The 25391-nt window shown below is 45.8% G+C and overlaps 2 protein-coding genes and 1 pseudogene across 3 annotated transcripts in view; 2 read left to right on the top strand and 1 right to left on the bottom strand.

Annotated features, from left to right (window-relative positions):
* The window catches only part of LOC144483360 (uncharacterized), a 461390-nt gene that overhangs the window by 288097 nt on the left and 147902 nt on the right, over window positions 1-25391 (top strand). The gene's annotated exons all lie outside the window — the stretch shown is intronic.
* Window positions 931-15027, bottom strand: LOC144483332 (uncharacterized; annotated as a pseudogene). Its single transcript, XR_013495989.1, has 2 exons — window positions 13996-15027; window positions 931-2915 (listed from the first exon to the last, which is right to left on the bottom strand). The product of XR_013495989.1 is annotated as an uncharacterized LOC144483332 (transcript).
* LOC144483373 (uncharacterized) lies at window positions 16896-18948 on the top strand. The gene is made up of 2 exons (XM_078202091.1): window positions 16896-17000; window positions 17355-18948. Exon 2 carries the CDS (start codon window positions 17689-17691, stop codon window positions 18610-18612), a length of 924 nt encoding a protein of 307 aa, XP_078058217.1. The 5' UTR covers window positions 16896-17000; window positions 17355-17688; the 3' UTR covers window positions 18613-18948.

The following is a 25391-nucleotide window of genomic DNA, read 5'->3' on the forward strand; positions in this document are numbered from 1 at the left end:
GGCTAATCCATCTAACCTACACATCTTTGGACCGTAGTAGGAAATCAGAGCACCCAAAGGGAACCCACACTGACGTGGGGAGAGCATGACAGACAGACAGACAGTCACCCAAGCTGGATTTGAACCCGGGTCCCTGGAGCTGTGTGGCATAACTGCCGTTCCACTCTTTTTGCTGCTGAACACTCAGTGACAACATATGGAAGCCCTGGTCAGAGCTGATTGTGGAGTGAGGTTATCAATGGGTTTTGAATGTAAATTCACACACAATGAAGATCAGAATCATGTGCGTTTTTTCCTGCTCCACCGTCTGAACCAATAACCGTCTGCACCTATTTACCAAATATAAAAATGCTTTATGAAATGAGCAGTTTCCAATAAAATGAGTAAAACCCGAAACCAAAGACCACCAGCATCTCATTCACTTCATTTAACAAAGTGGGGTGTGTTTAATCTACTTTGATGACTGTTTTTATCCAGAACGTCATTGACACAGAATATTAGAACATGTTTTTATTTGATGGTGGGCTAATATAACTATCAGGGGATTTGATATAAACCCTGTCAAACATTACATTTTCAATCCAGCTTTTCAAAGAGAGAATACAGTCGGCAGCAGCTTCGACTTATCGACAGTCAGTGAAAACAGAATGTCAGTGAGGCAGTCACACACTGAGACCACACACGAGTCAGAGCCTTTCTACAATATGCTTATTTTAGAAATAAAGAACTTATAAACTTCCCAAGGCAGCTTCTCCTGCAAGTGCAGGAGATGTAACAGCTGCACTTTCACCTCCTCCCTACTCACCATCCAGGGGTTACACATACGTGCCTCAATCCCAAATGTGTCAAATAGTTTGAAATTACATTTTGGAAATGGAGGAAGGGAGATTTATTTCAAATAAATTGACACAATACATTTTATATATAGATTCTAAGTTAAAAGATTTAATATCTCCACTGTATGTGGCATCTGTGCTGTCTTATCCATGTAATGAAGTAAACACGACAAAATTCAACAAAATACAAAAGGTATTGTTACTGAGAGAATACATCATCAATATTTGATTTAATTTATTATTGTTGCATGTACTGGATACAGTGAAAAGTATTGTTTCTTATGTACTAGACAAACAAAGCATACTGTTCATAGAGTACAGAAGGGAAAAGGAAAGGATACGGTGCAGAATATAGTGCTGTAGTTACAGATATGGTGAATGGAAAGATCAGCATATATGGTAGGTCCATTCAAAATTCTGATGCAGCAAGGAAGTTGTTCTTGAGTCAGTTGGCAGGTGTTTTCAGACTTTTGTATCTTTTTCTTGACAGAAGCAGGTGGAAGAGAGAAGGTCCGGGGTGTGAGGGGTTCTTGATTATGCTGGCTGCATTTCTGAGGCAGTGGGAAGTGTAGAGAGAGTCAATGGATGGGAGACTGGTTTGCGTGATGGACTGGGCTACATTCAGAACCCACAACCCTTTGTAATATTACTATGTGAATACATCACGAATAAAAGAGTTAGTGAGAGTGAAACAGAAGGCTCTGAAAATCAAAGAGTAGCTCTTGAGAAAATCTCAAACCAGTCATTTAAAAATATATATTTTGATGCCTGAAGTAGAACCTTTCAGGCACAGAATTGTAGATTTTCCACCAAAGATCAATTTAGGATTAAAGTAAAAGTTTATAATTTTATTGTAACAGAGTTCCTGTTGAAAGTTCTTGAATTAAGAGAAAAGATCACAAATGGTGTTGTCAAAAATGGACACTGAAGCCCTGAAAATTGGTGACATCGCCAGAATATTAAACCCCAGCCAGTCATAATATCAGCAGGAACAAAACTACGTATCAATACTAAACAAGATAAACAGCAGCAGTAACAGCAGAATCCAACCCCTGCAGTCACTAATGAACTTGCTGATGTCTCAGGAACCATTGTGACTGAGTGAATCCCTTCCCACACACAGAGCAGTTAAATGGTCTCTTAGTGTGAGTGCATTGGTGAGCCAGCAGGTTGAAAAACGTTGTGAACCCCACGCACGGAGCAAGTAAACGGCCTCTGCCCAGTGTGAACTCGCTGGTGAGCAGTGAGGTTGGATGACCGATTGAATCCTTTCCCACACACAGAGCAGATGAATGGCCTCTCTCCAGTGTGAACTCGCTGGTGTAAAACAAGATTGGATGACTGCCTGAAACTCTTTCCACAGTCAGTGCAGCTGAATGGCTTCTCCTCAGTGTGAATTCGTTGGTGCCTCAGCAGGGTGGGTAAAACTGTGAATCCCTTCCCACACATGGAACAAGTAAATGGTCTCTCCCCAGTGTGAATCCGTTGGTGTGCAACGAGAGAGGTTGCCTGTCTGAAACTCTTTCCACAGGAAGTGCAGCTGAATGGCTTTTGAGTGTGAATCCGCTGGTGTGACAGCAGGTGGGATGACCCAGTGAATCCCTCCCCACACATGGAGCAGGTGAAAGGCCTCTCCCCAGTGTGAACTCGCTGGTGTAATGTGAAGTTGGATGACTGAGTGAATCTCTTTCCACACTCAGGGCAGGTGAACAGTCCCTCCCCAGTGTGAGTGCGTTGGTGTGCCGTGTGTGCTGAAGAATGCCTGAACCTCTTTCCACAGGGAGTGCAGCTGAATGGCTTCTCCTCGGTGTGAATTCGCTGGTGTGACAAAAGGCCAGATAACTGAGTGAAAGCCTTCCCACACACAGAGCAGGTGAATGCCCTCTTCCCCGTGTGAACTCGCTGGTGTAATGATAGGTTGGATGACTGAGTGAATCCTTTCCCACATATAGAACAGGTGAATGGCCTCTCCCCAGTGTGACTGCGTTGATGGTTTTCCAGCAGGGCTGGATAATTGAATCCTTTCCCACAATCTTCACATTTCCACCGTTTCTCCATGGTACCGGTATCCGTGTGTCTCTCGAGGTTGGACAATCAGTTCAAGTCTTGTCCAAACATTGAACAAATGTATGGTTTTTCCTCACCTTGTATTTTGCAATGTTTTCTCAAGCTGAATAACTGGTTAAAGCTCTTTCCACAGTCAGTTCACTGGAACACTCACTCGGGTGTGTGTGTCTCGGTGCTTTTCCAGTCACTGATGTTTGAAATCATAGAAACCCTACAGTGCAGAAGGAGGCCATTCGGCCCATCGAGTCTGCACCGACCACAACCCCACCCAGGCCCTACCTGTTCTTTTAGAACAGTTGATCATTTATCCTTCCACATTCAAAGACCGATGGTATTCAGATCCTGATGAATGGAGTTACTCAACCAGAGCTTGATCTGACGTTTCACATCTGCAAATCCTTCGCTTCTGATCTCCTGTAGAAACAGTTCACAAACTCCGCTTCTCCGGGACAAACAAGCGCCAAGGCCAGCAATGACACTGCGCATGCTCCACATCACAACGCCCGGGGACTGATTGACGGCAGGTGCGGGCCAATAGGAAGAGGGGGCGGGGCTGGAGGACGGAGCGGGAGCGGCTGGTCCTCCAACCAATTAGAGTGAATGGGGGGGCGGCCAGGTCGGGAGTGGAGCATGCGCGGCAATGGTAAGGCGGTTGTGAGCCTGGCAACGCAGCGTGCGGTCTGAGCATGCTCAGTGTCAGTCATAGTGTCGGGGAGGGTGAGGAATGGAAACCACGGCTGCGCTGGAAACGGCCTCGGGCCCCGCCTTCCCCGCGGGGACAAGCCCAAGGGCGGCGGGCTCGCGAGCTGCCATCTTACGAGTGTGAATGAGGGCGCTCAGAGAGGCGGAGCTTCCTCCCCGGTAATGGGCCTGGGTTACCTAGGCAACTATCTTGGGAGACGAAGTGGGTCTGGTTCAGCTGTCCTGCAAGGGTGGCCATCTTGGTGAGGGTATAGTGAGTGGGCGGAGCTTCTCCCCGTTGCAAGGTGCGGGTTTCCCAGGCAACCGGCCGCGGCCATCTTGGAGCGGGACAGAGACTGGGATTGACAAATTGGGGGAGAGAATATTCCAGAGAAACGAGACTTGTCTGCTCTGAATTTCTATCCTGTACTCATTGTGAGCACTCTTTTCAAACCATTTTCCAGGGGAGGATTTACACAAATTAAAATAAACATCAAAATCTGACAGAGATTCATTAGGAGCTGAATATCATCGACCTCTGCATGAGGAAGGAGAAATGTTTGTTTGGTCTGTGGGAAAAGATTTCAAACATCAGTGTGACTGGAAAAGCACCGAGACACACACATGAGTGAGAGTGTTCGAGTGAGCTAACTATGGAAAGAGCTTCAACCAGTTACTCAGCCTGAAAAACATCACACCATTCACAGCGAGGAGAAACTGTACATGTGTTGTGTGTGTGAACGAGGCTTCAACTGATTGTCCAACCCGGAGAGACACAAGGGCACCGGCACCATGAAGAAACCATGGAAATGTGGGGACTGTGAGAAGGGATTCAATTATCCATCCCGCCTGGAAATCCATCAGCACAGTCACACTGGGAACAGCATCACAGAGAGACCGCGGAAATGTGAGGATTGTGGTGAAGGATTCTATTATCCATGTCTGCTGGAAGTCCATTGACACAGTCACGCTGGGGAGAAGCTATTCACCTCTTGTGTGTGTGGAAAAGGATTTATTAAGGCAGCGAGCCTCATGTCACACCTGCAAATTCACACTGAGGAAAGACCGTATGGCTGCACATACTGTGAAAGGAGGTTTAAACAGTCATCTACCCTCACTGCACATCAGCAAATTCACACTGGGATGAGACCATTCAGCTTCTCCGTGGAAAGAGATTCACCCAGTCCTCCATCCTGTTAATATACCAACCACTCACACGAGGGAGAAGCAATTCATCTGCTCCATATGTGAGAAAGGATTTACTCAGTCATCTGGCCTTTGGTCACACCACAGAGTTCACACTGAGGAGAGGCCATACCCTTGCTCTGTCTGTGGGAAGGAATTTACTCAGTTATCTCACCCTGCTAACATACCAGAGAAATCACACTGGGAAGAAGCCACACAGCTGCACTTCCTGTGGGAAGAGCTTCAGGTCTTCATCCAACCTCAGTACACAGAAGCGTGTTCACACTGGGGAGAAATCATTCACCTGCTCCGAGTGTGGGATGGAATTCACTCAGTCAGCCAACCTGGAAATACACAAGAGAATTCACACTGAGGAGAAACCATTCAGCTGCACCTCCTGTGGAAAGAGTTTCAGGCAGTTATCCACACTCACTGAACACCAATGCACTCACACTGGGGAGAGGCCATTCACCTGCGCTGTGTGGGGGAAGGGATTCACTCAGTCAGCCAGCCTCATGTTAAACCAGCAAGTTCACACTGAGGAGAGTCTGTTCAACTGCACTCACTGTAGAAAGAAATTCAGGCAGTCTTCCGCGCTCACTGCACACCAGCGAATTCACATTGGGGAAAAATCATTCAACTGCTCCATATGTGGGAAGGGCTTCACTCAGTCATCTGGGCTTTGGTCACACCAGCGAGTTCTCACTGGGGAGAAGCCATTCAGCTGAACTCTGTGAAAAGAGTTCCAGATCTTCATCTGATCTGAACGTACAAAGCGAGTTCACACTGGGGAGAGGTCGTTCACCTGCTGTGTGTGTGGAAAGGGTTTCACTCGGTCAGCCAATCTGCGGACACACCAGAGCGTTCACATGTGACTGCAGGAGTTGGATTATATTGTTATTTGCTGTTAAGCACACCTAGGGTTGTTAGTCTATTTTTTATTTGGTTTGTTTCTGCTGGTGTTAACAGCCCTATTGCAGACAGAATTGTAATATTGTGGATATCCCTTGATTTTTGGGGCTGCTGAGTCCCTATTTAAAAGCACCATCTGTGATCTTTCTCTCTAACTCAAGAACTCTCGACAGGTATGAGTTTGCAATAAAATTATCAACCTCCACTTGAATTCCATGTTGGTCGTTGATGCAAAATCTACAACTCAGTGTTGAAATGTTCCATCTCCAATTATTAAATGCTGATTAATCTTTGCTGACGATTCTCACTGACTTAAATATTCTTTACAATGGGAACTCCAGTACATTATCAAGGTACATTGAACAAAACAGAAAAATATTTCACAGTCACATCAGTAAAATCTTCATCAATCAACACTGATACTGATGAAACTTGGAAGTCGCTGAGTTCATTCATTTCTGACACAGCAGTGGCAACATTTGGTAAACGTTGCAAAGATAGTTTGAGACCCACTCAGCAGAGATGACATCTGTCATTGAAGCAAAAAGCAAAGCCTACCTCATGTACAACATCAACCCAACAGCTGGAACACTGTGTCACTTGAATGTAGCCAGGACAGATATGTAAAAAAACAGGGAGAGATTGTGCAAATAATCATTGGATCAGCCTATTTCAAGAAATACAAATTGTCTGTGGCAACAGAAATCTCTGTGCTGTGTATGATGGGATCAGGAGAGTAGTTGGCCTTCCCATCATCAAAGTTGCTCCCCTGAAATTGTCAATTGAGCTGGAAAAGGCTATTGATTGCAAACCTACCTCAGTTGATCTTTCTCTACACCCTAGCTATGACTGTAACACGACATTCTGCACTCTCTCCTTCCCAATGTACAGTATGCTTTGTCTGTATAGCGCACAAGAAATTATATTTTTCACTGTATACTAATACATGTGACAAATCAAACAGACCCCACAGAGAAACTAACTTTATAACAATCAGGATAGAATTAAACACACTGGTATGTTGGGATGTGCTGTGGTTGTGAAAGGCTCTATGGAAATGTAAGTTTATAAATTGAAGATTTATGTTCTCTGATCTTGTTATCTGGAATTGAATTGATTTCAGCCACCCCCAACTTGCCATTTATTAAATTCACTTTGTTTCAGACAAGACTTTAACCAATTAAGACAAAGGCAGAATTCTCTGGATGGTAAATTTAAAAATAAGTTTATTCATGAAAAAGGTTTACTGAACCACTTTAAGACATTGGCTTTTATAACTTGAAGTGGGTGATCAGTCTGGAAGGTTAACCCTCTCTGGCTCCTTCTTTGACAGGACTTTTTGTGGAATTCAGCCTCAGGAGTCTGGCTCCTTCTTTGACAGGAATTTCCTTTAAACTCAGCCTCGGGACTCTTCAGTATTTGGCCAGCAGGGAAGACCTTTGGAACCTCTACTTTTATCCCCCTACATCAGAGTTGGGCCTGTTTAACATGCCAATTGGTCAATTTGATTAGATTAATTCAATTGGATCCCCAATTACTGACACCACCTTTTCCCTTCATCTTAGTCAGGAATACAACATAATTGTTTCAGACTATCCCTTTACCTGATTCCATACAATCCCTTGTTCATACAGTTTCAAATATTGAAGAGTTTGAAGGTCCCTCTCGCCAGTACATTTATCTTCATTGCACATTCTTTACATACACAGCAATAAGCTTTTACATTTTTACAGTAAATAAAACTCAGTCTTTTACTATAACTACTGATTCATTAATTGTAACTTAATACAATCATCTGTTACTGACTGGTGGCTAATTAATACAGGATTCTTTAATTCATTTGGTTAATACAAGATTCACTGGTTCAAAAAGACACACGATGGAAGACAATAGGTTTCTTTCTTATTCACCTTGATCAGACTGAACAATCGACCTTATTCTTGAGCCAGATTTGACGGAATATAATGTCCTGTAGCTTATCAAAATGACAGAAGAAATTCTTAGTTTAAACAATTTCTGCTGGTTATGCAGTTTCCACAAGCATTTGGGTGATTACAGCATTCATTTTAAAAATAAAGCTTCATTCACATGTTAGAGTTTAAGATTGTTTCCTTGACCTTGTTCCTTAGAATGTTCAAGGAACAATTCAGCATAGTAACAGGCACTTGGGCCCACCAAGCCTGTGCCAATAGAGCTTCTATCTCTCTGTTCACCTCCTGTCTGTCTATCTAGATACACCTTGAACATTGCTAAGGTGCCTGCTTCCACCCCCTTCACTGGCAGTGCATTCCAGGCACCCAGCACCTCTAGAGTCATAGAGGTTAACAGCATGGAAACAGGCCCTTTGGCTCAACTTGTCCATGCTGCCCCTTTTTTTAAACGACTAAGCGAGTCCGAATTGCCCGCATTTGGCCCATATCCCTCGACAGCAATCTTGCTCGTAACTGTCTAAACGTTTTTCAAAAGACAAAATTGTACCCACCTCTACTACTACCTCTGGCAGCTTGTTCCAGACACTCGCCACCTCTGTGAAAAAGTTGCCCCTCTGGACCCTTTTGTATCTCTTCCCTCTCACCTTAAACCGAGGCACTCTAGTTTTAGACTTTGGGAAAAGTTATTGAGTATCTCGCTGATCTATGCCCCTCATTATTTTATAGACCTCTATAAGATCACTCCAAAGCCTCCTACGCTCCAGAGGAAAAAGTCCCAGTCTATGCAGGCTTGATGACAGAAGCCAGAGGGTAGTTGTAGAGGGTTGTTTTTCAAACTGGAGACCTGTGACCAGCGGAGTGCCTCAGGGATCGGTGCTGGGTCCACTGTTATTTGTCATTTATATTAATGATTTGGATGAGAATTTTGGAGGCATGGTTTGTAAGTTTGCAGATGACACCAAGATTGGTGGCATAGTGGACAGTGAAGAAGGTTATCTCGGATTGCAACAGGATCTTGATCAATTAGGTCAGTGAGCTGACGAATGGCAGATGGAGTTTAATTTAGATAAATGCGAGGTATTGCATTTTGGTAGATTGAACCAGGGCAGGACTTACACAGTTAATGGTAGGCCATTGGGGAGAGATACAGAACAAAGACATCTCAGGGTACAGGTTCACAGCTCATTGACAGTGGAGTCAGAGGTGGACAGAGTGGTGAAGAAGGCATTCAGCATGCTTGGTTTCATTGGTCAGAACATTGAATACAGGAGTTGTTGAAGTTGTACAAGACATTGGTAAGGCCACACTTGGAATATTGTGTTCAGTCCTGGTCACCCGATTATAGAAAGGATGTTATTAAACTAGAAAGAGTGCAGAAGACATTTACTAGGATGCTACCGGGACTTGATGATTTGAGTTATAAGGAGAGGATGGATAGACTGGGACTTTTTTTCTCTGGCGCGTAGAAGGCTGAGGGGTGATCTTATAGAGGTCTATAAAATAATGAGGGGCACAGATCAGCTGGATAGTCAATATCTTTTCCCAAAGTAGGGGAGTCTAAAACTAGAGGGCATAGGTTTAAGGTGAGAGGAGAGAGATACAAAAAGGATCCAGAGGGGCAATGTTTTTCACGCAGAGGGTGGTGAGTGTGTGGAACAAGCTGCCAGAGGCAGTAGTAGAGGCGGGTACAATTTTGTCTTTTAAAAAACGTTTAGACAGTTACATGGGTAAGATGGGTATAGAGGGATATGGGCCAAATGCAGACAATTGGGACGAGCTTCGGGGTTTAAAAAAAGGGCAGCATGGACAAGTTGGGCCGAAGGGCCTGTTTCCATGCTGTAAACCTGTATGACTATGAAATTTGGCATGTTCGCTACGATTCTCACCAACCTTTACAGATGCACCATAGAAAGCATTAGCATCAGTTTGATATGGCTCCTGCTCTGCCCAAGACCGCAAAGGAACTACAGAACGTTGTGAATGGAGCCCAATACATCACGCAAACCAGCGTCCCATCCATTGACTCTGTCTACACTTCCTGCTTCCTGCTGCCTCGCTAATGCAGCCGGCATAATTAAGGACCGCATGCACCCCGGACATTCTCTCTCCCGGGAAAAAGATACAAAAGTCTGAGGTCACGTACCGACCGACTCAAGGACAGCTTCTTCCCTGCTGCCATCAGACTTTTGAATGGACCTACGTTGCATTAAGTTGATCTTTCTCGACACCCTATCTATGACTGTAGCACTACAGTCTCATTTCCTTCTCTATGAACGGTATGCTTTGTATAGCGCGCAGGAAACAATACTTTTCACTGTATACTAATACATGTGACAATAATAAATCAAATCAAATCAAAACAAAGGAATGGGTGATGGTTTCAGCCGCAGATGAACTGAGAGTAGACTGGAGTTGGGTGATGTGACTGAGGTGGAACTGGTCTTGGTAATGATGTGGATTTGTGGTCAGATTCTCAGGTTGGGTGAAATATTTTGCTATGGTTGTGGCTCAGTCTCAGACAGTTTCCGAGGAGAGGGATGGAGTCAATGGGTAGAATTTGTAGCAGAGAGCGGTGACAATAACTGCAGTTTTCCCAGGATTAAAATGGAGGAAAATTCTAGCCCAGAGCTGGAGAGATTTTTCAGGGAATCAAAGGATTCGGGGAGGGGGTGGGAAATTGGAGGTAAAACCAGCTCAATTTCACAACCTGCCTTTCTGTTTTTGTGAGTTCTCTCTCACTCCATTTTTTCTGTTTTAAATCAATTTCACAGGGCGTTAGAAGGGGAAGATTTGCAGACAGGGAAACTGAAACCAAACATCACATCAGGATCTGAATATCATCGGGTTTTTAACATGCAAGAAAACAGCAATGTTCACAGTGTAGATAAACCATGGAAATCTGGGGACTGTGAGCAGGGATTCAGATCCCTGTCTGAGCTGGAAACTCATCAGCCCTGTCACACTGGGGAGAGGCCGTTCACCTGCCCTGAGTGTGGGAAGGGATTCACTTGGTCATCCAACCTGTTGAGGCACCAGCGTGTTCATAATGCGCAGAAGCCATTCACCTGTCCCGAGTGTGGGAAGGGATTCACTCGATCATCTGGGCTGCAACAACACCACCGAGTTCACACTGGGGAGAGGCCATTCACCTGCTCCAAGTGTGGGAAGGGATTTACTGATTCATCCACTCTGCTGAAACATCAGCAAGTTCACTCTGATGAGAGACCGTTTAAATGCCTGGACTGTGGGAAGTGCTATAAAAGTTCTCAGAATCTAATGCGACATCAGCATGTTCACACTGACGAGAGACCCTTCAGATGCTCTCACTGTGAGACTGGGTTCAGACAATCATCTGAACTCACTGCACATCAGCGAATTCACACTGGGGAGAAGCCGTTCATCTGTTTCAAATGTGGGAAGAGATTCACTCGATCATCAGGGCTTCTACAACACCATCGAGTTCACACAGGGGAGAGAACATTCACCTGCTCCAAATGTGGGAAGGGATTCAGCGATTCGTCCACTCTGCTGAAACACCAGCAAGTTCACACTGACGAGAGACCTTTTAAATGTGCTGACTGTGAGAAATGCTATAAAGGTTCTGTGGACCTGATGCGCCATCAGCTTGTTCACACTGACGAGAGACCGTTCAGGTGCTCTCACTGCGGGACTGGGTTCAGACAATTATGTCAACTGACTGCACACCAGCGGGTTCACACTGGGGAGAAGCCATTCATCTGTTTGCAGTGTGAGAAAGGATTCACTCAATCAGCCACCCTGCAGAGACACCAGCGAATTCACACTGGGGAGAGACCATTCACCTGCTTCGTGTGTGGGAAGAGATTCACTCGCTCATCCACCCTGATGAGTCACCAGCGAGTTCACAAATAATCAGTGACTGGATTTTACTGTAAATCACATCCAGGAATGAATTATGTTCATTGACGTCCATTTATTTAAACTGGTGAAGTGAGTGGTAATTACAAAAGGAGACAGAATGTCTGTGTGAATTTAAACTGTGAGGATTTTTTATGCATTTGTGGGACATGGGCGTCACTGCATGGCCAGCATTTATTGCCCATCCCCAGTTACCATCGAACTGAGTGGCTCACTAGGCCATTTCAGAGGGCAGTTGACAGTCAGTCACATTGCTGTGGCTCTGGAGTCACATGTAGGCCAGACAGGTAAGGACAGCAGATTTCCTTCCCCAAACGGACATTCATGGGGTGGCACAGTGGTTAGCACTGTTGTCTCACAGCGCCCGGGACTCGGGTTCGATTCCCAGCTTGGGTCACTGTCTGTGTGGAGTTTGCACGTTCTCTGCGTGGGTTTCCTCCGGGTGCTCCGGTTTCCTCCCACAGTCTGAAAGACATGCTGGTCCGATGCATTGACTCGAACAAATGTCGGAGTGTGGCAACCAGGGGAATTTCACAGTAACTTCACTGCACTGTTAATGTAAGCCTTCTTGTGACTAATAAATAAACTTTACTTTTTGCTTTACTGAACCAAATGGTTTTTTTCTGACAATTGACAATGGTTTCATGGTCAGCAGTAGATTCTTAATTCTGATTTTTTTTTATTGAATTCAATTATTTTTATTGAATTAAATGTACGAGGCAAGTTTTTTTTTAAGAGAGTGACAGGTGCCTGGAACTCGCTGCCGGGGGAGGTAGTGGAAGCAGATATGATAGTGACTTTTAAGGGACACCTGGACAAATGCATGAATAAGATGGGAATAGAGGAATATGGTCCCCGGAGGCCTGTTTAGTTCAGATGGGCAGCATAATCAGTGCAGGCTTGGAGGGCCAAAGAGCCTGTTCCTGTGCTATAATTTTCTTTTTTCTTGTTCTTTGTTCAAATTACACCACTTGCTGTGGTGGGATTTGAACCCGGTCCCCAGAACATTAGCTGAGTTTATGGATTAAGTCTAGGGATAATACCATTGGGCCATCACCTCCCACCTGGAACAAAACTGTTTTCACTACTCAGGCTCTGCTGTGATGTAATAGTCTCTATGACATCATCATACCATGACTGGGTGACATCATCAGAGTCCATTGTTTCTGAATGATCCACATCAATAACAACAGGAAATACTCATCAAGCTGAGCACATTATCTAGGCTGACACTGCAGTCTGACATTGAGGGACTGCTGCACTCTGACACACTGTCCTTCACATGGAGCTTGTGGAGGCTCTGGCCACAACCTTCCAATCCTTATCGAGTCGTAGTGACAAAGGACAGAGAATGTAAATGTTACATCCCTGTTCAAAAACACAGCAATTACAGAACAATCAGCTTAACATCAGCAGTGGGGAAAAGCCAATAATCTGGGACACAATCAACTGACACTTGGAAAAGTATGGATTATAATTTCCAGTATTTTGTGTTTTTAAATATTGAAAACTTCCCTGGATCTCAAGGCTGGGAGAGACACTCTGAAAGGTATCGGGAGCTGGGACTTGTCCATGATAAGAAACAATACTTTTCACTTTATGCGAATACATGTGACAATAATAAATCAAATTTTAAAAAATGAGTGTAACTGAAGGTCTGAGACTGAAATAATCTAAAGTTAGAAAGGAGAAAAGATCCAAAAAACAGAACAGTCAGTAACAGGACATCAATTAATCTCTTATCCTGGAGAAATCAAGGATTTAACACACCGTGTGTTTGAAACAAAGCTGATTTATTTAACAGATTTCAGAATATTAAGTTCCAGGTCAGTTAGAGATTAACATCCGAAGAAATAAATGTTAATTGTCTGATTGAAGATGGTCGAGAGGAGATTGATACAGGTACTCAAGATCCTGAGGAATTGGGCAGGTGAAATAGTGAGAAAATGTTCCCACCAAGAGAACATCAAGAACTAGAGGGCACAGACCTACGTTAATGGGGAAAACAGAGTCAAAGTGATGTGAGGAAAATTATTTTCACCTAGTGGGTGGTTGGAGTCTGGAATAAACTTCCTGTGAGAGCAGTGGAGGCAGGTTTGATCAAGGTACTCAAAAGAGAATTGGATTGTTATCTGAAAAGAAAGAGTGTGCAAGGTTACAGGGGTATGGCAGGGGAATGGGATTCGGCTCTTTCAGTGAGCCAGTGCAGACTTGATGGGCTGAATGGCCTCTTTCTGTACTGTGAAGAATCGGTGACGAGAGTTCCTGAATGATGGGGAAAGGTCACAGACAGTGGTTCTTAAAGGGAAATGGCAACCCTGAAAACACAATCAGCTCTCGATCGAGAATATTAAACTCCAGCCCTGCTACAGGGATTATTATCAGCAGAAACAAACCTCAAATGTCAGAATGAATGTGGCTCACTCCTGGATGTGATTAACAGCAGCAGGTACAGCAGAATCCACTCCCTGCACTCACTCGTGAAGTCGCTGGTGTGTCACCAGGCGGGAGGAGGTAGTGAATCCCTTCCCACACTCTGAGCAGGTGAATGGTCTCTCCCCAGTGTGAAGTCACTGATGTGCTTTGAGGCTGGATGAATATCTGAAGCTCTTTCCACAGTCAGTGCAGCTGAACGGCCTCTCCTCAGTGTGAACTCGCTGGTGTGTCACAAGGTTGGATGAATTAATGAATCGCTTCCCACACACGGAGCAGGTGAATGGCCTCTCTCCAGTGTGAACTCTCCTGTGTAATTGTAGGTTATACATCTGGACGAATCCCTTCCCACACACAGAGCAAGTGTATGGTCTCTCTCCAGTGTGAACTCGCTGGTGTAATGTTAGGCAGGATGATTGAGTAAATTCCTTCCAACACACGGGACACGTGAAGGGTCTCTCCCCTGTGTGGGTGCGTCGATGAGTTTCCAGTTTGGATGGGCAAGTGAATGCTTTCCCACAGTCCCCACATATCCACGGTTTCTCTATGATGTCAGTATCATCATGTCTCTCCATATTGAGTGATTAGTTGGAGCCTCGTCCACACACAGAACACATGCACAGATTCACATTGCTATGAATGGTGTGATGTTTTCTCAGGCTGTGTAACTGGTTAAAGCTCTTTCCACAGTCAGTTCACTGGAAAACTCTCACTCGGGTGTGTGTCTGTCTCAGTGCTTTTCCAGTCACACTGATGTTTGAAATCTTTTCCCGCACTCCACATTCAAAGGCTGATCGTGTTCAGGTGCTGGTGAATTGAGCGACTGTTAAATCTTGATTCAATTTTTCTGACTGTAAATCTTCCCCATCAAATATCCTGCAAAAGAAGAAGTTTACAAAACTACTGTCAGTCCAGGATAGAAATTCTGATCAGACAAGTCTAATTTCTAAGGAACAACTTTTCTGCTCTTGTTCCCCAAAACAGTAAATCTGTCCCATACACTCTCCCTCTTCCCTGAGCAGAGGGCGGCATGGTGGCGCAGTGGTTAGCCCTGTGCCTCACAGCCCCAGTGACCCGATTTGATTCCCAGCTTGGGTCACTGACTGTGTGGAGTTTGCATGTTCTCCCGTGTCTGCATGGGTTTCCTGCAGGTGCTGTGGTTTCCTCCCACAGTCCAAACATGCGCGGGTTAGATAGATTGGCTATGCTAAATTACCCGAGTGTCAGGGGGGCTAGCTAGGATAAATGCATGTGGTAATGGGGATAGGGCCTGGGTGGGATTGTGGTCAGTGCAGACTCAATGGGCCAAATGGCCTCCCTCTGCACTGTAGAATTCTATGAGATCCAAATGAAATGCGTATTTTTCATGCATCCTTACAACTAATTTGTACAAATCACTCCAAGGCCTGTTCCTATCTCTGGAATCACCTCTAACACTGTGCTGATTCTGGTTTCCTGCACATTCCCTATTTTAATCACTCCACCATTAGTGACTAGACCTTCAGTGCACAAGGATGACTTCTCAAAGAATTCCTACAGTGCAGAAGGAAACCATTTAGCCCATCAAGTCTACACTGACTCTGAATATTTTACCCCTGATCTGTACCCCACTAATCCCCCTTACCCGCACATCTTTGGACACGAAGGGGCAATATAGCATGGCCAATTCCCCTAAACGTCACATCTTTGGGCGGTGGGAGGAAACCGGAGCACCCAGAGGAAACCCACACAGTCACAGGGATAACGTGCAAACTCCGCACAGACAGTGACCCAAGGCTGGGATCGAAACTGGGTCCCTGGAGCTGTGAGGCAGCAGTGCTAACCACGCTGATATTAATGGTGTTATATAAATAGAAGTTGTTGTTGGCTGTAACCCTAACTTCCGGTTTTACAACAACACATCGATTTTGTTATGAAATCAAACTCTGATTTTTTTTGTTCCCGTGGGTTATTCATTTGGTTTCACCCTCAACAAATACGGTGGCTGCGCATGCGTTGTTCCAATTTACCTCAATAAAGATGGCGGATGCGCATGCGCTTTGCAGTACACGGACCTTTATAAAGATGGCGGATTTGAACTCCGGCCTGAAACCATCAGAAGGTCTGAGGAATTTGCTTCGCAAATTGAGGGACTGTGGCCGACACCGGGTGTTTATAAAGCCTCACCATCCACCCGCAAACTCCATTTATGTTTCCGGTTTTATTTCAGGCTCTGGATCTGCACTCGGTCTTTGTAAAAATCTCCATTTAAAACCCGCTCGCTCGAGCTCCTTACCGTCTGCCGCAGGCACTGCGCATGCTCCAGCTCCAACCAGGATGGGGCCGTTAACCTGGGCCTGTTCCCGGGAGGGAGGGAGGGAGAAGCCCCGCAGCTGCAAACCAGGGAGCTGACAATGATTCTGAAGGGTTTGCGGATCCTCCCCAATCTCCAACCGCCGGCTCCAGCGCTTCACCCGGTGCTGAAATATTTGCTCCAGCCCCGCCCTTCATTCACACTGATTGGTTGGAGGACCAGCCGCTCCCGCTCGGTCCTCCAGCACCGCCCTCTCGTCCTATTGGTCCGGAGCTGCCGTCAATCAGTGCCCGGGCATTGTGATGTGGAGCATGCGCAGTGTCATTGCTGTCCTTGGCGCTTGTTTGTCCCGGAGAAGCGGAGTCAGCGTTAGGCGGTGGCTGGGAGGATTTGGAAACACTTTGTGGATCCGCAAACCCTTCAGAATCATTGTCAGCTCCCTGGTTTGCAGCTGCGGGGCTTCTCCCTCCCTCCCGGGAACAGGCCCAGGTTAACGGCCCCATCCTGGCTCAGCCACTGGAGGATGGTTCACATCAGAGGATGGGGGAGGGGGACAATAAATAAGAGGTTACACTTTGGCCTCAAATCAATGAGGACTCTGATCTCTGGGAAGGAAGGAAACCCTGGGAGGTGGGCGGGGAGGATTCACAAACACCCGCTGGAGGCCCCAACACCCCCAATAAGACCCATTGGTTTTATTGTCAGTCTGCAGACAGGAGCTGGAGAACTGAACCCATGATGTGGAGATGCTGGCGTTGGACTGGGGTAAACACAGTAAGAGTTTTAACAACACCAGGTTAAAGTCCAACAGGTTTATTTGGTAGCAAAAGCCACAAGCTTTCGGAGCCTTAAGCTCCTTGCTGTGAAGTAGCTGAAGGCTCCGAGAACTGAACCCAGACAGAGGAGAGGGAGGGAGAAAACTGGGAGTGGAGGAAAGAGATGGTGGAGATGGTGAGCTGGGTTTGGATTTCAGCCCAGGGAGGAGGGAGTGTGTGTGGGACCGGGATTTACAGATTTGGGGGAACAAGAGAGGAAAAAATGTTCCAGAGAAACGAGAATTGTCTGTTCTGAATTTCTATCTGGATTGACAGTGATGACTTTTGTAAATTACTTTTACAGGTGAGGTGAGGAAACATCACATCAAAATCAGACAGAGTCTCGATTCATTCGGACCTGAATATCCTCAGACTTTGAACGTGGAAGGAGAAATGTTTGTCTGTTCTGCCTGGAAGAGAAAATTTCAAACATCAGTGTGACTGGAAAAGCCAAGACACACACACATACCCGAGTGAGTGTGTTCCAGTGAACTAACTGTGGAAAGAGCTTTATCCAGTTACGCAGCCTGAAAAAACATCACAGCATTCACAGCGAGGAGAAACGATACACGTATTCTGTGTGTGGACAAGGCTTCAACTGATGATCCAACCTGGAGAAACATAAGGACACCAGCACCATGGAGAAACCGTGGAAATGTGGGGACTGTGGGAAAGGATTCAGTTACCCTTCCCTGCTGGAAAACCATCGGCGCAGTCACACTGGTGAGAGACCGTTCACCTGTTCTGTCTGTGGGGAGGGATTCATTCAGTCATCTGGCCTTTGGTCTCACCAGAGAATTCACACTGAGGAAAAGCCATTCACCTGCACCTCCTGTGGGAAGAGGTTCAGGCATTCTTCAGCACTCACTGTGCACCAACGCAGTCACACCGGGGAGAGACCATTCATCTGCTCCGTGTGTGGGAAGGGATTCACTCAGTCATTCCACCTGCTGTCACACCAGCGAGTTCATACTGGGGAGAGGCCGTTCACCTGCTCCGACTGTGGGAAGGGATTCACTGGGTCATCCCACTTACTGTCACACCAGCGAGTTCACATTGAGGAGAAGCCATTCAGCTGCACTGACTGTGGACGGAGTTTCAGACAGGCATCCTCCCTCATTGCACACCAGCGAATTCACACTGGGGAGAGACCGTTTACTTGCTTTGTGTGTGGAAAGGGATTCACAGTTTTACCCACACTGCTGAGACACCAGAAAATTCACACTGAAGAGAAGCCATTCAGCTGCACTGACTGTGGAAAGAATTTCAGGCAGTCATCCAACCTCACTGCTCACCGACGCACTCACACTGCAGAGAGACCATTCACATGCTCCGTGTGTGGGAAGGGATTCAATCGGCCATCCAACCTCTCTGCTCACCAGCGAGTTCACACAGGGGAGAGGCCATTCACTTGCTCCGTGTGTGGGAAAGGATTCGCAAAGTCTTTCAACCTGCTGGCTCACCAATGCACTCACACTAAGAGGCCATTCAACTGCTCTGTGTGTGGGAAGGGATTCACTCAGTCACAATGGCTCCTGAGACATCAACAAGTTCACAAGTGACTGCAGGGGTTGGATTTTGCTGTTTTTGCTGCTGTTCAGTATTGACAGTCTGACAATATTTTATTTCTGCTGATGTTAACAAACCCTATAACTAGCTGGAATTTAATATTCTGGGATATTCAGGGCGGCATGGTAGCACAGTGGTTAGCACTGCTGCTTCACAGCTCCAGGGTCCTGGGTTCGATTCCTGGCTCGGGTCACTGTCTGTGTGGAGTTTGCACATTCTCCTCGTGTCTGCGTGGGTTTCCTCCGGGTGCTCCGGTTTCCTCCCACAGTCCAAAGATGTGCGGGTTAGGTTGATTGGCCAGGTTAAAAATTGCCCCTTAAGAGTCCTGAGATGCATAGGTTAGAGGGATTAGCGGGTAAATATGTGGGGGTAGGGCCTGGGTGGGATTGTGGTCGGTGCAGACTCGATGGGCCGAATGGCCTCCTTCTGCACTGTAGGGTTTCTATGATTTCTATGATTTCTATAAAATGTCACTTTTTAAAAGCAACACCTGTGATCTTCCCCCTTAATTGAAGAACTCTCAACAGGAACCTGTTTAGAATAAAATTAAGAACTTTTGTTTCAATTCTAATTTGATCTTTGGGGCAAAATCTACAATTCATTCTCTGAAAGATCCATCTGCAGGGCACAAAGTATTTATTTTCAATGCTTGTATTGAGATTTTCTGGAAAGCTGCTCTTCGATTTTTAAGGGCTATTTTTTGGTTTCCAGGGGATCGTTTTCCATTCTCAGTAACTCCTTTATGAGTGATGTAGTCACGTAGTAACATTACCTTTTGTGTTTCTGTTAGTTTACTTCTTCAGATAAGGTAACACAAATACTGAAGACTGTGTATATATTAAATCTTTTAAATTGGAATCTATGAATGATATTTTTTGTGAATTTATTTTTAAAATACTCCCATACTCTCTTTCCAAAATGAGAATTCTAACTATTTGACACAAGGTAACGGAATCAGATGTTTACTGGTTCAGACGGTGGAGCAGGAAAAAACTCTCCCGATTCTGATCTTCATTGTGTGTGGATTTACATTGATAACCCATCAATAACCTCACTACACCAGCTGAGATCAGCTCTGACCGGGGATTCTGTATGTTGTCTGTGAACGTTAAACTGCAAATAAAAGCAGTTTAGAATATGAACCTGGATGAATGGATTTCAATTTCTAATGTGATGACCCAAGTGATTGGTAAGTATGTTCACAATATCTGGTTACTCAAATTCCTGAGTTGTACACCCCACCTTCTGAGATATATAAAAATAATCAAGACTTGTTCAGCAGAATGGGGAAAGCTCTGCCGATGGTTGGATCATTCCTTTTGAGGCTCTCACTGCTATGAAACTAGTTCTGTAGCAGGAAGACACAACTCCTCCACACGTCACCGATAGGCTGCTGAGTCAGTGAACTTCTTTTCTCAAAATAGGTGGCAAAGCTGTTCCTCCAGTTTGAGACTCTGTCTCTGCAGATGTAGCAACACCGGGAGAGACAGAATCTGTGATTGGAGGAGATGGTCCTCACAGTTTCTGTCTCTCCCATGTACAGGATGATTTATTTTCTTCCAGTAGTTCCTCCCAAGACAGAATTTCTGCGGGCCTTTTGGCAAGTCATGTTGCAGCTTTATAGAACCTCAGTTAGGCCGCACTTGGAATCTAGTGTCCAATTCTGGTCGCCGCACTACCAGAAAGATGTGGAGGCTTTGGAGAGGGTGGAGAGGGTACAGAAAAGATCTACCAGGATGTTGCCTGGCATGGAGGGCATTAGCTATGAGGAGAGGTTGGAGAAACTTGGCTTGTTCTCACTGGAACGACGCAGGTTGAGGGCGATCTGACAAAGTCTACAAGATTGTGAGGGGCTTGGGCAGAGTGGATAGAAGCTTTTTCCCAGAGTAGAAGAATCAATTACTCGGGGGCTTAGGTTTAAGGTGCGAGGGGCAAAGTTTAAAGGAGATGTACGAGGCAGATCTTTTACCCAGAGGGTGGTGGGTGCCTGGAACTCGCTGCCGGGGGAGGTAGTGGAAGCAGATACAATAGTGACTTTTAAGGGGCGTCTTGACAAATACATGAATAGGATGGGAATGGAGGGATATGGTCCCCAGAAGGGTAGGGGGTTTCAGTTCAGTTAGGCAGCGTGGTTGGTGCAGGCTTGGAGGGTCGAAGGGATGTTCCTGTGCTGTAATTTTCTTTGTTTTCTTTTGAGGGTGAATTCACCATCCACAGCCGTTCATTTTGAACCCTGGTTTGAAATATTCTCACTCTGGGTTTAAGGCTTCCTGGCGTAATACACACATTTAGATCTTACCACCAACCACCAATTCATATCCTCATCCGAGTCCCAGATTTAAATGTGGTTGTCCAAACTAGAAAACATATATAATTTGACTCTTTTTAAACCTGATTCACCACAGGTGAATCAGGTTTAAAACTAACTACAAGAGATTGTGTTTGGGACCAGTTGTTCCATTAAAGTCTGTGTTGTTCTCAATGATGACAGTTTTAACCTCTCCATAACCTGTCATAACCCTTCTGCCCTCCAGGGGGCTCTGTTTTTCTGATGGTGACATTCCCTGTTTACCCAGTCAGCCCTTGAATTGTTTGTGAATCCAGTCACATGTCGGTTAGACTGGATCAGGACGGCAGATTTCCTTCCTTAAAGGGCATTACAGAACCAGATGTGTTTTTACAACAATTAATTCATGCTCATCAATATTTTTGTTGAAACGTGGTGGGATTCAAACCCAGGTCCCAAAATCATTATAATAAATAGAGAAAATGCTGGATAAACTCAGCAGGTCGGTTCTTTTCAGAACTCCAGCATCTGCTGGATTTTGCTTTACCTCCAAATCATTCCCCTGGATTACTCCTGCTCTGGCTCTAATTCCAGTCAGCTCAGACAACAAAAACAGGTTTCACAAAATCACAAACATTTAAAAAAGGAGGTAGACAAAAGGCAGGTAACTATAGGCTGGTTAGCTTAACTTCTGTAGGAGGGAAAATGCTTGGATCTATCATCAGGGAAGAAATAGCGAGACATCTGGATATAAATTGTCCCATTGGTAAGACGCAGCATGGGTTCATGAAGGGCAGGTCATGTTTGACTAATTTGGTGGAATTCATTGAGAACATTACATGTGCAGTGGACAATGGGGAACTTGTGGATGTGGTGTATCTGGATTTCCAGAAGGCATTTGACAAGGTGCCGCACCAAAGACTGCTGCATAAGATAAACATGCACAGTTGTACAGGTAATGTATTAGCATGGATAGAGGATTGGTTAACTAACAGAAAGCAAAGAGTGGGGGTAAATGGGTGTTTTTCTGGTTGGCGATCAGTGACTAGTGGTTTGCCTCAGGGATCAGTGTTGGGACCGCAATTGTTCACGATTTACATCGATGATTTGGAGGTGGGGACCAAGAGTAGTGTGTCAAAATTCGCAGATGACACTAAGAGCAAAGTGTGCAGAGGACGCTGAAAGTCTGCAAAGGGATATAGATAATTTAAGTGAGTGGGCGAGGGTCTGGCAGATGGAGTACAATGTTGGTAATTGTGAGGTCATCCATTTTGGTAGGAATAACAGCAAAATGGACTATTATTTAAATGGTAAAAAATTGCAGCATGCTGCTGTGCAGAGGGACCTGGGTGTCCTTGTGCAGGAATCTCAAAGAGTTGGTTTGCAGGTGCAACAGGTAATTAAGAAGGCAAATGGAATTTTGTCCTTCATTGCTAGAGGGATGGAGTTTAAAAACAGCAAGATTCATCCGTTGTGGGAGAAAACCAGAGCACCTGGAGGAAACCCACACAGACATGGAGGAAAGCTGCTGGATTATCATAAAAACCCAAGGGGTATGCTGATGTCTGTCAAGAAAGGAAATCTGGCACCTGGTCTAGAGTGGAGACAGAGAGAAGTAGAAGGGGCCGGGGTGAAGGAGAGGGATTTTATACATCTAGAACTCAATGAGAACTTTGACAGAATCTCCCAAATCCTCAACCTCCACCACCTAGAAGGACCGAGGTAGTAGGTAGATGTGAACGCCATCACCTCCAAGATCCCTCCCCCGCCCAACTCACACACAATCCTGACTTGTCTGACATCCAGTACTAAAAGAACTGAAACTTCTTTCATAAACACTGGGAAGACTGAACCCATTGTCTTCAGTCCCCACTACAAACTCCACTCCCTCGCCAGCAACTCTATCTTCCTGGTAACTGTCTGAGGCTGAACCATGGTGAAATATTTCACCCCAAGATGAGCTTCCAACCACATTGCCACATCATCATCAAAACCGCCTATTCCCATCTCAGTGATATTGCCCGACTCCATCCCAGTCTCACTTCATCTGGAACTCTCATCCATTCCAATGTGACATGGAACTCAAGGGAATGGAACTGACCAAATTGCTCCACAGAGAGTTCAGTAAGTCTCACAACACGAGGTTAAAGTCCAACAGGTTTATTTGGAATCATGAGCTTTTGGAGCACTGCTCCTTCCTCAGGTCACTCACCTGATGGACTTTAACCTGGTGTTGTGAGACTTCTTACTATGCCCAACTCAGTCCAATGCCGGCATCTCCACATCATGGCTACCACGCAGAGTTAGCATGGATTTAAGTTGCCAAATGCATTTCCTTCTATGTTGTAATCTCTGCATCACTGGAAATTGATAAAGCAGCCACACTGCTGTATATTTCAAGACAAAAAATATGGGATCATAAATAACATATCTCTCTCCCATACAAATTTACTGTTGATTTAAATGTTAGCCCTCTTCTGGGAAAACTGAATTGTGAACATTGGGTAAGAGGCTACCCTATTAGCCAGATAAACTGAGGGAACTAAAAGATGTCAATGTCTTTGAGAGAGAAACAAAAATATACCTGGGCCTAGTCCTGTTCCTGAATCCGGTCTTCATCTGTAACCTTTCCAGAGTCTGCAGCCTCCCTGGATTCACTTCCTTTCCCTTCAGTTGCTGCAAGTCCCCAATTTCCCCCAGAATGAGAAAAGAAATGGAAAGGGGGAAACATTGATTTCCTCCCAGATGTTGCCCAGAGGAGGGAGTTTGGACAACTTCCGCATTGTGACATCATAATAGAGTTCTGCCTAAATCAGCCAATAGGAATCATTCTGCTCCGCGATGACGTCTCTGGGTTCCAGTGCGCAGGCCCGGGCGCGCGGACCCGGGAGCCCCGCCCCCACCCATTTTTCCCCCTCCCCCTCCACTTCTTCCAGCCACGGTTTCCAATCAACCGGCTGACGGCTCCGACCAGAGCGAGAAGCCGCGTCGTGATCGCCCCCTCCCTCGGCCCGGGACTGCGCATGTCCAAGGGAGAGGGGAAGATGCGCATGTGCGGGGGGAGCCAACCATTTGACCTGTATGCTGAGGTGTTGGCCAATGGAAAGTTGGAGGACCGGAAGTTCTCTGGTCCTCCAGCCAATCAGAGCTCCCCCATTGTCTGAATGCGGAAGTGGACAATGAGCTTGTTCGGCTGCTCATTCCTGATGTGGAGATGCCGGCGTTGGACTGGGGTAAACACAGTAAGAAGTTTAACAACACCAGGTTAAAGTCCAACAGGTTTATTTGGTAGCAAAAGCCACACAAGCTTTCGAGGCTCTGAGCCCCTTCTTCAGGTGAGTGGGAATTCTGTTCACAAACAGAACTTATAAGACACAGACTCAATTTACATGAATAATGGTTGGAATGCGAATACTTACAACTAATCCAGTCTTTAAGAAACAAAACAATGGGAGTGGAGAGAGCATCAAGACAGGCTAAAAAGATGTGTATTGTCTCCAGACAAGACAGCCAGTGAAACTCTGCAGGTCCACGCAACTGTGGGAGTTACAAATAGTGTGACATAAATTCTGATTCTAGGATCGCATGATAAAGACTCAGGGGGAAAAAAGCAGAAATATTTATGTGGGATAGTGTGACATAAACCCAATATCCCGGTTGAGGCCGTCCTTGTGTGTGCGGAACCTGGCTATCAGTTTCTGCTCCGCGACTCTGCGCTGTCGTGTGTCGCGAAGGCCGCCTTGGAGAACGCTTACCCGAATATCAGAGGCCGAATGCCCGTGACCGCTGAAGTGCTCCCCAACAGGAAGAGAACAGTCTTGCCTGGTGATTGTCGAGCGGTGTTCATTCATCCGTTGTCGCAGCGTCTGCATAGTTTCCCCAATGTACCATGCCTCGGGACATCCTTTCTTGCAGCGTATCAGGTAGACAACGTTGGCCGAGTTGCAAGAGTATGTACCGTGTACCTGGTGGATGGTGTTCTCACGTGAGATGATGGCATCTGTGTCGATGATCCGGCACGTCTTGCAGAGGTTGCTGTGGCAGGGTTGTGTGGTGTCTTGGTCACTGTTCTCCTGAAGGCTGGGTAGTTTGCTGCGGACAATGGTCTGTTTGAGGTTGTGCGGTTGTTTGAAGGCAAGAAGTGGGGGTGTGGGGATGGCCTTGGCGAGATGTTCGTCTTCATCAATGACATGTTGAAGGCTCCGGAGGAGATGCCGTAGCTTCTCCGCTCCGGGGAAGTACTGGACAACGAAGGGTACTCTGTCCACTGTGTCCCGTGTTTGTCTTCTGAGGAGGTCGGTGCGGTTTTTCGCTGTGGCGCGTTGGAACTGTTGATCAATGAGTCTAGCGCCATATCCTGTTCTTATGAGGGCATCTTTCAGCGTCTGGAGGTGTCTGTTGCGATCCTCCTCATCCGAGCAGATCCTGTGTATACGGAGGGCTTGTCCGTAGGGGATGGCTTCTTTAACGTGTTTAGGGTGGAAG

This window comes from Mustelus asterias, unplaced genomic scaffold (assembly GCF_964213995.1).
Source record: "Mustelus asterias unplaced genomic scaffold, sMusAst1.hap1.1 HAP1_SCAFFOLD_63, whole genome shotgun sequence".
NCBI classification, from domain to species: domain Eukaryota; kingdom Metazoa; phylum Chordata; class Chondrichthyes; order Carcharhiniformes; family Triakidae; genus Mustelus; species Mustelus asterias.